Raw genomic sequence first — 12,150 nt, 5'->3', positions numbered from 1 at the left:
GCGAGTTAAAAACAATTCATTAAATTTATTACAGGAAATTTAATCGAGAACGACCTCATCATTGTTTAACCACTTGGTTTGGTTAAAAGTTGTCTGTGGTAATAACAAAACTAATAGTATAGAAGCATCCCTCCCTTAATGGCCAAAGCAAAGTTAGTCACCACATCTCAAGTTTTTATTACACCAACCTTCATGTACCTTGACAAAAGGCAAGATTAAATTAACTGATGTAAGTTTCGAATAAACGATTGGGTAAAAACATAGTTTGAAAACATCGAACCAAGCTTTTTATAAAACAAAAATTCAAATTCCTTGTCTACTTATAATATTTACCATGCACACGCTAGACTTGTGGACAAGTCGTTAAATCGGCCCACGCGCTGAGATAGTGCTCTCGCGAGATCACTGCTCTCGCGCGAACTGATGGCTCCCCGATTTCGACTCCTCGATTAGAAGTGATTTTGAACTTTGTACGAATGCAAGACTGTTTGCATCTGAAATTTCGCCTTGAAAAGTAAACTTAAAAGATGAAAGCCAGTTCATATTTTGCAAACGAAATAAATGTCTTCCAACTCTCGCAGAAAATTTGCGACATGTTGGCCTCGTGTGTTGAATGGCCGCTGCTCTGATGACAAACGGAAAAGCCAACTGTACACCAAGTTTTGATATTATGGATGTTGATACACAGCAATCGTCAATGACACTCAACTACCCATGGCTTGATTTATACCATTGCTTTGTATAAGTATGTAACAACTATAGCATCGATTCACTGAGAAGTTAAATTGCCACGTACATCAAGATTTGTATTTCTTATAATTATTGTAAATCAAACAATAGGCCTGTATATGAAGTTGTTTGTACAATGAGGTAATGTTAGTGGTAGTCATCTTCACAAAATGCATTATGCAAGGTAAACAGCTGTAGAGATCGAGGTCAGACTTGCAGTAAACCATACCGCTGTATTATTAACAAAGACATGTATATTTTGTTGGTTGTAAAATTATCCTAAATCCCGCGGTTACACCTACCCGCGTAAGTTCATACATACCCAACTTGACGGTCATACACCCTTAACATTGATTTAGTACATCTAATGGAGATCAATGCACTGTTACACTGACGTCATCACAACGCCATCTTAAAAATAACACGGTGGTGGCTAACCAATTTTCCTTTGCTATTTAAGCAAAACAATGAGAGGGGCACCAGTTGTATCGATTTCTACTTATGGGTCTTTGACTGGTTTCCTGTTTTTTGCTAAGTAAGATTTTTCTGTCGGTTCTTAGCTACTTTTAGTGCTCACCGAGGGTGTCCTAACTTAAAGAAAAAGTAAAAAGAAACATTTTAACTTTTTATTTAAATCAATCAATTCATCTCGCAACTTCGACGACCAATTCACAGGTTTGTTATTTCAATCATATGTTGAGATACACCACGTGAGAAGACTTGTCTTTGACAATTACCAATAGTGTCCAATGTCTTTAAAGTTCATGTACGGTTTCTTTTGAGGAACATAATAATTATAATTCTGTTGAAACAAATTTCGTTGAACAACGTAGGCCTATACATTATAATGCAATAGTTTTTAGTAAAATTCATGACGGTAACTTCGCTCCTCTTTTTTTGATTTATGCGTAGTAGACAGATGAAGAAAAAAAAAACCTGAGGTAATCGAGATTTGAAATTTGGTTTGGTTGATAAAAAGGTATAAAATAATAAGTCAACAGAGTAAACCTAGTGACTTTGGTACACACTTCTGCCTAAAATGGGCCTTCCATGTCACTCAAAAATATATCCGCATACAAACAAAGCACAAAAAGAAGACCGTGATCATGTGAGAGTTGTCTCTCTGTAAATGAAAATAACAGCAAGAACCTGCGTACAGTCATTGATAGTTTGGTGGGATAAAACAAATACGACAGAAAAAGTAACGCAGATACCGACTAGAAACCAGCGAAGATTTTGCAAGCGATGTCATTAGCGATTGTGATAAGTATTTCGTTACTATCCGTTATACGTTGCGGGTTGGCAGGAGGTTGTGTCCCCAGGCCATATGGCGAACTATGTACAAACCTCCTCTGATAACGCATCCTTCTCCAGCCCATGTTACTTTCCCATATTACGGGTCACAGAATCTCCTGGACGGAATTCCATGGGACACCGGCTGAAGTGAAATGATCAAAGCCTAGTGGTCCTTTCTCTAGACCAAAGTCACCCATACTCCAACACACTGCACAACGTGCAGTGTAAAAGTGTGCCATACCACCTTAAAAAGATTCATTTCCAACAACTAAATATCGCTTCAATCCGCAAAGAAGTCGTTACCCGGTAAATAATGTAAGAAAAGCTTCCGAAAACTTTTGGCCCAAAATGTTGCAATGAAATTCACACGTGCCATTTCGCGCTCATTTTCAAATACAAAGGCAGCTTAACTATTCTTTCGCCAAAAATGCTCACAAGGCACCTGTAGCTTTCTCTGATATCGATGTACAAAACGATGCGATCTTCTCTCTCAATGCATGAAGGCAATAACTTGATAAAACATGGCTGCCAAATGAACATTTCGGAAAGCCAAGTGGACGCTAACAACGATAAATAAACAATAAATAAACAATAAAATAAAAAAATCGGCAAGGGATAAGTTCATTATTGTTTTATCGTGTCTATCATCGCTTATCGTAAAGCATTCCCCTCAGTTTTATTGTTTCTTCCTTGAGGGCTGCTACCTCAATCTTGAGTCTCATATTTTCTTGCTCCAGCAATGCAGCCCGAATCGCGATCTGATCCTCTTTGGCACGGCGGGCATCACGGGACCTCTTTGCGGCCTCGTTGTTCTTCCGCCGTCTCTCCCAGTACGTCTGATCTTTCAAGTCGTCTGGTAACTGGTTCCGTTTTCTCTTGGTTTTCTTGGACTTGGATGCTGACAAAGATGCTTCGGCAGCTCGCCTTTGAATCAGGGTCAAAGTCTGATCGGAGCCGTTCGCAAAAGGGTCGAGTCCGTTACTGGAGTCTGAGGTGCACATCCCGTCCTCCTCCTCACTGTAACTCAACTTGTCATCGTCGGTGTGATCGGAATTAGAACCCTTCTCACTCGTCTTCTTTTGCCTTTTCAATATTTTATCTGCCTCTGTGGCAAGAGTCATGAGATGGTGGGCCGAGGTTTGGCTGGTGGTCAGAGCAGCTTTCGCTTTCGGGTCCACCTCGGGCGTGTTGACCGTCAGAGCGATCGGGATGGGGCACGATGTTTTAAGGCCGACAGGCAGCAAGCGTGTCGAAGCAACAACCTGTTTTGTGGTCATCCCGGCAAACTTCATGGGTTTCGGTAGTATTTTGGTCGTCTTGATATTAGACCTCAACCCTCCACCGTTTGGCACTGTGGTAACTGGAGCAATCGCCATCTTGGTAACTACGGTTTGTTGCATTACGTTTTCGTTGGTCTCACGAATTTTATCGAAGTTATTTGACTCTACGTCATCATCCAACTCGGCACTTTCGGCCGAGTCGCTTGGACACGTGTCTCCGTTGGTATTTGAATAGGTCTGATAATAATCCTCGTCCATCGGCTCCTCTTTGATGTTAATCAAAAGTTCGGAAGCTTCGTCGTCGCCCTCTATCGGCATATCTGGATCGGGTTCAGACTTAAACCTGCCGGGTGTCTTCCCGTCCGTATTTCCATTGTCAGGGGACGACATGGCGACTAGGTGCCACCTGAGAAAATTAATAACACAGAACACATTTATTTTTAAAACTTATAGGAAACTTTTTTGTTTCGCCATAAAACTACGAGGCCGGACGGCCACTTTAATGAGAGGGCTATCATTTATTTGATATTGACCCAAATCAACTGCAACCAGAGGCACGTTGCCACCAACTCCTGCTTTAATGGGGTTACCCCCTTCACAGTCCGTTTTACTATTGTGGTTAAATGCCTTGCTCATGGGTTCTACTTCAAGTGTCCGGGCTTCGAACCCACACTCTGCTTCTGACAACACCAGGGCCCAATTTCATAGCGCTGCTAAGCAAAACAATTTGCTTACCATGTAATTTCTCCCTTGATAAACAAAGGATTACCAACTATATTTCCACGTTATTTTCAGGATAAGCAAACAACAGCTGAATAGTAACAAGCAACACGAAACAAATGGAAATTTTGTGGGTAATCCTGTTTTTATCAAGGATGAAATTTCATGCTGAGCAAATGTTTGTGCTTAGCAGCTCTATGACATTGGGCCCAGAGCTTAGGTCCGGTGACCTCCAGCGCTCAGTCACGAAACGCTTTATGTATTTTGGGAAATACCCGTGTACATTATTTCATGTATTTCAAACAACTTGAATATATAGATTTTCAAATTGTCTGTTAAACAAATCGAGAAAATATGATGTATCATTGAAAAATAGATAATGGCTTGACGTCAGAGTCTTTCTCGAAGGCTAAAAAGATCGACTCTGCAAGGGTTGAAACGTCAGGCCATTAACTTTTGTTTTAACAGTGATATTATAATTGACATCACTGCTGATAACACCTATTCGGTTCGTTGTGCACGTACTGTACATTCAAGATCTGTGATTTATAGACCTAGTGAAATTGAATTAGAGATCTGCATGCTTTGAACTTTTCCCCTCGTGCTTACGTTCCGTGTAAAACACGCGGTTTCATCTTTAAAAAAAACCCAAACATGTTGTCGTTTTATTTTGCTGTTGACTGAGCATCAGCAAACATAAAGAAGTATAATATTCCATGTCTAGGAAAAAATGATAAGATGCCTTTTTCATAATTCAAAAACTGCATAAAATTAATTTGTCAAAACCCTTACGCATAAAACATGAAAAACAAACTATATTTACAAGAGACCTTTTCATAATGAGACCTTTTCATAATTCCAAAACTGTGGTTGTGTAGTAAACGTTAAAAAAACACTCACACTTGAATAAAACCTACTACAAAACATGTTCCCAGCATGGACAGTTAATAAGAGGCCTTCTCAAACTGTACAAGCAAAAATAGTTGGTGTAAACGTACAAAACACCCTATACACTTGCATAAAACATTAAACCAAATTAATTATACGGCAAGGACAACTGATTTAAGGAGCCTGTTCACAATTCCCAAAACTGTTTAAATTAATTTGTGTAAATTTACACAAAACCCCTATGCTACAATATTGCATGACTTCACCGATACTTGACCCCCATTTCACCAACTGACGTCACTTTAATGGTCAGGCAGGTCAAACGTAACGGTCAGGGCCGAAGGGCTGAGTGGCCAAAGCTGACGGTCAACATACAGTGGTTTTTGTTTATGGGTCGGGAATATAATAGCAGCTGGGAAATAGGCAGTAAAAATTAAAGTTCAAAAGGTTATCTGACCAGTGACCATTATATGCATTAGGGTACAGCGGTCAGCACTTCGGGTCAACAGTGCAATATCTATGCATTATTGTGCGCATAGCACGCGTAATAGGAATTCTCCAGTTTCATTAGGCAGTAAAGTCTGTACACAAAAAATGTTTTCAATTTTTTTTTCCGTTCGATCTTCTCTTCAAATTACTATCAGTGCAGTCTGGAAGTTCTCTTTCCATAATTTCGACAGTTGGCTCATGAACTTGTTCCATTGTGTACCATTAAAACACCCAGTGGTGGGAACGTGCAGAACGCATTCGTTGGGTTAAAAACGCCCTCCAGCCAATCGAACGTGGCACAATACCCTTCATCATGGTCAGACAAATACTAGTCTTTAGGAGGCCTATAAGACCTTGTAGGTAAGAAGTATCGGTGTGGGCATGATTTTTAAAATCATCAATATAAAAATAACTGTCGATTTCACAAACATAAGATTCACCTTGAGATGGGTTGTCATCGTTTTTTTTATTATGAAATCATTACTTTCATAATTGATGTAAAAATCTGCACGGCCCTACACTTTCAATTCCAAATAGTTATGCCAAAGTTTCACCTAAGTATTTATTTATTTCTCCAGTGTGACCAACCTGAAAAAAGCAGCAACGCGAGAGGTGGATGGCACCTGACTTTTTTTCCCGTCGGTACTCAATCGAGCTCCAGCTGGTGCACTTACCTCTTCTTCTCTGCTTTGATTGTATTTTTTTGTGGTTTTCTTGAATAATTTGGTTATTTTGATTGTGTTTTTCCCTATAATAATAAAGTGTTTTACTACTGCCCGAGAATATAAAAAAACGATTTGACTCAAAGCAAATATATAATGCAAATACACACCTTGCAACTAGCTATATAATAAATAAGGTGAATGCAAGTTTCTTGGGCCCAGGCAGAATTTAGATTGATTCATCCATAGAGCATGGAGGTAGGAAAAGATGCATAGAGCATCATCTAAGTATAGAGCAAGGATCTTATAGTAAACCTAAATACAATTCACACAAAAAGAGATGATGTAACGATGTCTTACATGACAAATGAAACCCAGCACCCATATTACAAACAAGCCACTTCAAAAAGGTAACATTTTGTTTATGAGCAAGACGGCCGCATGTGCGATAATGGTCTGATACGATGTAATGTTACGTAACATGTAACCCTCTTTTTTTCTCACACATCAAGGATGGAACACTTTGCTCAACAGTGCATGAATTGACACCATATAATAGGTAACCTCCATCATGGAGGAAGCCTCCATGGGTAAAGCAAGGCCATCTTAGGGTCACAACATGGAGGTAAACTATGGTCTGAGCATGATCGAAGGCCCACACACAGAAATAAAACTATGTTCTGAAAAAAATGCACCATTCAGACGGAAAAACATTTGTTCGCTTCTATTCTTCAAAAATCGCAGAGGTTGTTCGGCGATCAGCAAATCAAATGGCGGGTACTAACAAACATTTCAGTTTATGGATTGGAAAATTGAGGTATAATACAACCATGGTGTGTGATATGGTGTGATTGTTATTATGGTTGACACCACTGTTTAGCAATAGAATGGGCAATTAGAGTGGGGTGTAATAAATTGTAATGGCCGAATGGTTCACATCATTTCTGTCATCCATGGTTTTATACAGCAAAGAGAAACAAAATAGTTCCCCTTATATATAGCATCCACATACAAATTGATTTTTCATATCCATGGTCATATTTAAACATAACATTACAACATTTAATAATAATTATAACATATTTGATAGGGGCAAATTTGCTTGTTTTTGTTCATTTATTTATTAATACAAATATTTAAAGTAATGATCGTATTATTTCAAGTGGTAATGGACCTGATTAGTCCTAGACCTGATGAATGGCTCCATCTTTATCCCAAGATCATCGATGCCTTTCAAGATTTTACACAAGGTAGGCCTACTATAATAAAAATGAACTCATGTCCCATTCCATAAACAATTTCGCGATGAGCACCAAACTAAACTGTAAACAGTGGTTTAATAAAAAAATGCTCTGTCCCGGAAACTTTCCGACTACCTCCATGCCATGTCTACACAAAAACAGCAACTCATTGATTTGTTTCGTCAGGTCATGACCAGTATATTCAGTGGCGAGTAAAAATACCTCCTAAGTCCTATGTAAAAGTCAAGTGAATGTTTTTGTAGTCCGATTACTTAGATTAGGAGGAGTAGGCCTACCATAAATGTATTTCCACCATCATCCGCTAGTCCTCCATGTTTCTATCCTAAATAAATAGCATTCCCTATGCTCAGATAAAACAACCACGTTACCTTGCCATTTCACTCTGAAAGTAATGCTGCCGAAGCAAACCAACGATAGACAAAGCCATATTCAGTTTGAACGCACCGCCACGATGACAAAAAAACATACATGGGGATGTATGACTGTAAACAACCCCGTACTAAAATACACCGTGTCGGTACATATACAGTGAGACAGTCATTCAAGTGTCATCAAAGTTGTCAAAGAGTCGAACATGAATTGATATTTCTGCTGCTGATCTGCGAATGGTTCACTGACGCAGTGTCATCAGTTCCGTACATTGTATGGGGCCGGCCAGACACTTTTCATTTCTGCACCTTCACACTGCCACGATTACGACACATTACGTAATCTCTCAACTTTTTTTCACGGCTGTGATTTGCAGAGGGGGTTAACTTGTACACACGGGCACACACTGAACTTACTATCTTCCAACGAAAAGGGACGAAAAGGTGGCATTTGGGGTAGAATAAATCTCACGTTGACACGCCCTTACGTAACTATCTAGGTTAATGTATGAAGACTCTAGACTAACCTTGTCCTTGTGTGCGACAACGACGGCGAAACAAAAACACCGAACGACGAACCCTTTTGGAGGAGTGTTTTAGCCCGTATCCAGTCCGTGTTCCTCCCCGCAAGTTGGCGGTGCGATACAGGTATCCCAAATGCTAACCCTTGTATGAATTATCCACCATTTTAATTTCGAATTTACGCCAACATGTGCCAGCAAACGACAAGTGCAATTCAGCCGTTTATAACGTATGTGTGTACATATAATGATATAAAGCAGTCTACACACAATCCACACAGCAGCAAGCTAGCCTTCGTTATAAATGTGACCTGAACCTGAACTTGACGGCCAGAGCCATAAGCACGGTTAGGCGGGTCTTATAATGATCCTAGCCAATCGGTATCGGTGTTACATGAAAAACACAGCCTCGTTGTTAATATCGGGTGATCTAATTGGCCATTCTTGAGCTATTAGGTAATGGTAAAGCGTTGAGTGTGTATATATATATATCGCGGGTTTTGAGAACAATGTGAAATACAGCGACCGCAGAGACCGAGGGGACAAGGCCGACCCATACATATCATGCACAAAGACCCGTCAATATTTATTATGCACATGAAGTATGGACGCGGTCGCATGGTTTGAACATTGCCAGGTTCGAGAATAATTCTGACTCACAATGAACCATCTCTGGAAAGTCATAGCATTTCAGCGCGTAGTACTTTATTACGCAATTCTGAATATTAAAATTGCGTAACCGACCTATTTCACTTGATATTGAACAAAACAATAAGGCCAAGTATTTTGAGAATCACAAAACGATTTAGATGAATATTTGATTTGAAACGTGTTTGTGCAACCATGGAGCTATAAGGTACAACATACGAGTCAACGGAGCACCCAGGGGGGGGGGGGGGGCTCGGTGGGCTTCAAAAGTAAGTGCTTAAAAAGTATGTTTTTTTAAATTTCTGCATAAAGAGGCTTGATGTTTCACCCCCAAAACGACAGAAAGCTCAGAGCTCCAGGGGGCTTTTCCCCCTGTACCCCCACCGGGGCTTCGCCCCCTGGACCCCATGGCACCAGGGGCCGTTAGGCCGGCCCCTGGACCCCACCCAATAAATTTGTTTGAGCCCCCCCCCCCCCAAAAAAAAAGGCGGTTCCCCAAGAACATTCAAAATTCACTTGGCAATTAAAATATCACAAGTGCACATTTTGTTTTAAATATTATTTTAAAACACTCCTTCCTGCGTCCCTCCAATATCGTTGGCTGTGTTGTTATCGGACAACCTTTTTTTTCGATAGCCGACCACCACGCCCGATTGGGAGGACGTGAGTTTTCCTCCTCTGTTTCACTCAAGGAAAAGTGCTTGCTCAAGAAAAGAAAATCCATTGTTTATAACCTCTAAAACCTAATTGTTCTTCATTGTAAAGGGTGTATATAGAAAAAAAGATATATAAATCTTAAAAATATAGAAACAAAAGATATACAAATCTTAAAAATAAAAAAGGGGGCGAGTGGACCTGGGTGTGGTCAACAATGTCAAAAGAAGATCGACGGTTCTAAACACACAATTGTAGTTTTTAGATACGTAGCAAGTTAACTTTAAAAACTGACCCTGTGCCATATGTCATAATACTTCAAGTTGACCAGAAATAAATTACGCGAAATATACTTCATAAACGGTTTATGAAACATCTCAGCTCCAAACTTCAAGTCAAACCCTTTTCTCAATTCCAAGTTTCAGTATTTGTTAAAGATATAACAGCCAATAATTTGAATTTTTTTTTACTTTTTTTATTCTGTTACGTACGACCAACTCACAAGGTTAAACCCCACAAGTTGGTAGGTACGCAGAAAACTGATAGATCGATAACCTTTGAAAAAGAGAAAGTACATCATATTGGAAAAGTCGATTGAAAGAGGGTGTTTTATCCTTAAAATGGCCAAATGTTTGTCTCCGTCAGCTATGGTGAAATTATGCTTTCTTTTAAACAAGACCGGCAGTCCAAGCTTTTACACGTTTTGCATTCAGGTCAAATATCACACTTTATTTTTAGTTTTGTTTTTCTTTGATCAACACAACAACCGGTGTCTTATACTTGGTAAGGAGTTAAACGTAGACTTAATCATTTGCAGAAATGACAGTTTTACTTCCAATTTACATTTTACAAGATAACGTGACTGAAATTATTAAGTGAAATCATTTCGGCAGTTGTTATTCATTCATTTTTTTAATTTTTTTTTTTTTTTTTTTTTTTGGGGGGGGGGGGGGGGGGGGTTAGACAACTCTTTGAATCATTTTGATGCGATGGTCGGCCATGGTCACCCATTCTGAGTGACATCCTCACAGTTTCCTCGGCAGTCAAGGAAAGGACAAACGAATGTCATCGAGTCTGTGGATAGTCCATAATATTTATCAAATCATTGCCTATTTCTCGAAAAATACACCAATCACCAATGATGTTAACAATCTAAATGGGAGAGACAGTAGTTACGGACCAATCCATCTTTAGATTTAAAAATACAATTTTTGAGTTGAATTCTAAATGCTTTAGGATTTATTTCAAACTTAAAATGTATTGATCGCTAATCACAATAATTTTTCTAATTCTAATTAACTTTAGAATGGGAGACTTTGAGGCGCTTGGTGGAAGCAGACTTACCAAGTAAAAGTCCATTGTTTACGTGGTTCTGAGCGTGCGCACATTATCGAGAGCAATGGATTTTACCTGGTAGGTCTGCTGCCACCAAGCGTCCTAAAAGTCTCCCATTCCTCCCATTTAGAGTGTAGTGTCATCAGTCATCCTTTCTTGAAGACACATTGGTAAAATTATTTCAAGGTCTTTCGAAGCTCTCTTCACTTCTGACTCTTGAAAATTCATCAGAACAATTGAGACCGATCCAACAACATCAACCGCCCACCATGAATATTGTGTGAAATGCCTACAACATTAATTTTTGCATCACACCATTTTGGAATCTTGTTACCTATCTTATGTAAACATAACAGAAAGCCGTCTTAGACTTTTAATTTTCAAATCTTTGTAAAACACTAATCCATGGAAGAAATTAATTAAAATTATTTTTTTTAAATCACTGCAAAATTATTTTTACTGAACACAGATGGTGGAGCTTAATCGTTTTGCATTATGCAAGATAAATTAATTTACGCAAAATCTATTAAAATGCAAATGACCGTTTTGTTAAAACAAAATTAATGGGTAACGATCGAAAGAACAACAATTTCGACCGACGCTGGGAAACAATCCAACTGCTTTCGGAATTGTTTTTTTTTACCCAGCGAAGTTGGGTAGTGCCATTTACCACAACATCGGGCAAAATATAGTGACTCCCATGTATTTGTTACTCATAATTAGCCAGTAGTATTGGTCATAATATTTTGTTGGTCAAAGTATTTCTGCTCATTTGTTGGTTAAAAACAAGTCTGAATATTTATTAAGGACTTTAAAAAAAAATATACCGTCTGTTGGTCTTAAAGACACTGGACACTATTGGCAATGGGAGACTTTCTGGGACGATAGAGGGCAGCAGACTTACCGGGTAAATCCATTGTTCTCAGAATTATGCGCATGTTCAGAACTACGTAAACAATGGGAATTTACCCGGTATGTCTGCTGCCGCCTAGCGTTGGAAAGTCTCCTATTGTCAAAGACCACTCTTTTCACTTGGTGTATCTCAACATGCTTAAAATAACAAACCTGTAAAAAATTTAGCTCAATTGGTCGTCAAAGTTGAGAGATAATAATGAAAGAAAAATACACCCTTGTCACACGAAGTTGTATGCTTTCAGATGCTTGATTTAAAGACCTCAAAATCTAAATCTGAGGTCTCGAAATCAAATTCGTGGAAAATTACTTCTTTCCCGAAAACTACGTCACGTTTAGAGGGAGCCGTTTTCTCACAATGATTTATACAATCAACCTCTCCCCAT

The 12,150-nt window shown here is 39.1% G+C and overlaps 1 protein-coding gene across 2 annotated transcripts; it reads right to left on the bottom strand.

The window, feature by feature from the left end:
* Nucleotides 1-1,418: 1,418 nt before the first annotated feature.
* On the bottom strand, nucleotides 1,419-8,486 carry LOC117293618. Of its 2 annotated transcripts, none has more exons than XM_033775991.1 (2): nucleotides 8,222-8,486; nucleotides 1,419-3,711 (listed from the first exon to the last, which is right to left on the bottom strand). In XM_033775991.1, the coding sequence occupies exon 2, from the start codon at nucleotides 3,693-3,695 to the stop codon at nucleotides 2,670-2,672; it is 1,026 nt and encodes a 341-aa protein (XP_033631882.1). In that variant the 5' UTR covers nucleotides 3,696-3,711; nucleotides 8,222-8,486; the 3' UTR covers nucleotides 1,419-2,669. The 2 variants fall into 2 exon arrangements, with proteins under 2 accessions (XP_033631882.1, XP_033631872.1); XM_033775981.1 differs by lacking the exon at nucleotides 8,222-8,486 and adding an exon at nucleotides 7,695-7,856.
* Nucleotides 8,487-12,150: the final 3,664 nt, after the last annotated feature.

The sequence above is a fragment of the Asterias rubens genome, chromosome 1 (assembly GCF_902459465.1).
Source record: "Asterias rubens chromosome 1, eAstRub1.3, whole genome shotgun sequence".
In the NCBI taxonomy this organism is placed as follows: domain Eukaryota; kingdom Metazoa; phylum Echinodermata; class Asteroidea; order Forcipulatida; family Asteriidae; genus Asterias; species Asterias rubens.
Note: the sequence above shows the minus strand (reverse complement) of the source record. Positions and strands in the feature narration are given on the sequence as shown.

Coding starts and splice junctions, on each gene's coding strand:
- LOC117293618 (XM_033775981.1), bottom strand. CDS start 7,792: ATGTTTTTTTGTCATCGTGGCGGTGCGTTCAAACTGAATATGGCTTTG. Junction 3,712..7,694: donor TTTCAGAGTGAAATGGCAAG/GTAACGTGGTTG, acceptor TAATTTTCTCAG/GTGGCACCTAGTCGCCATGT.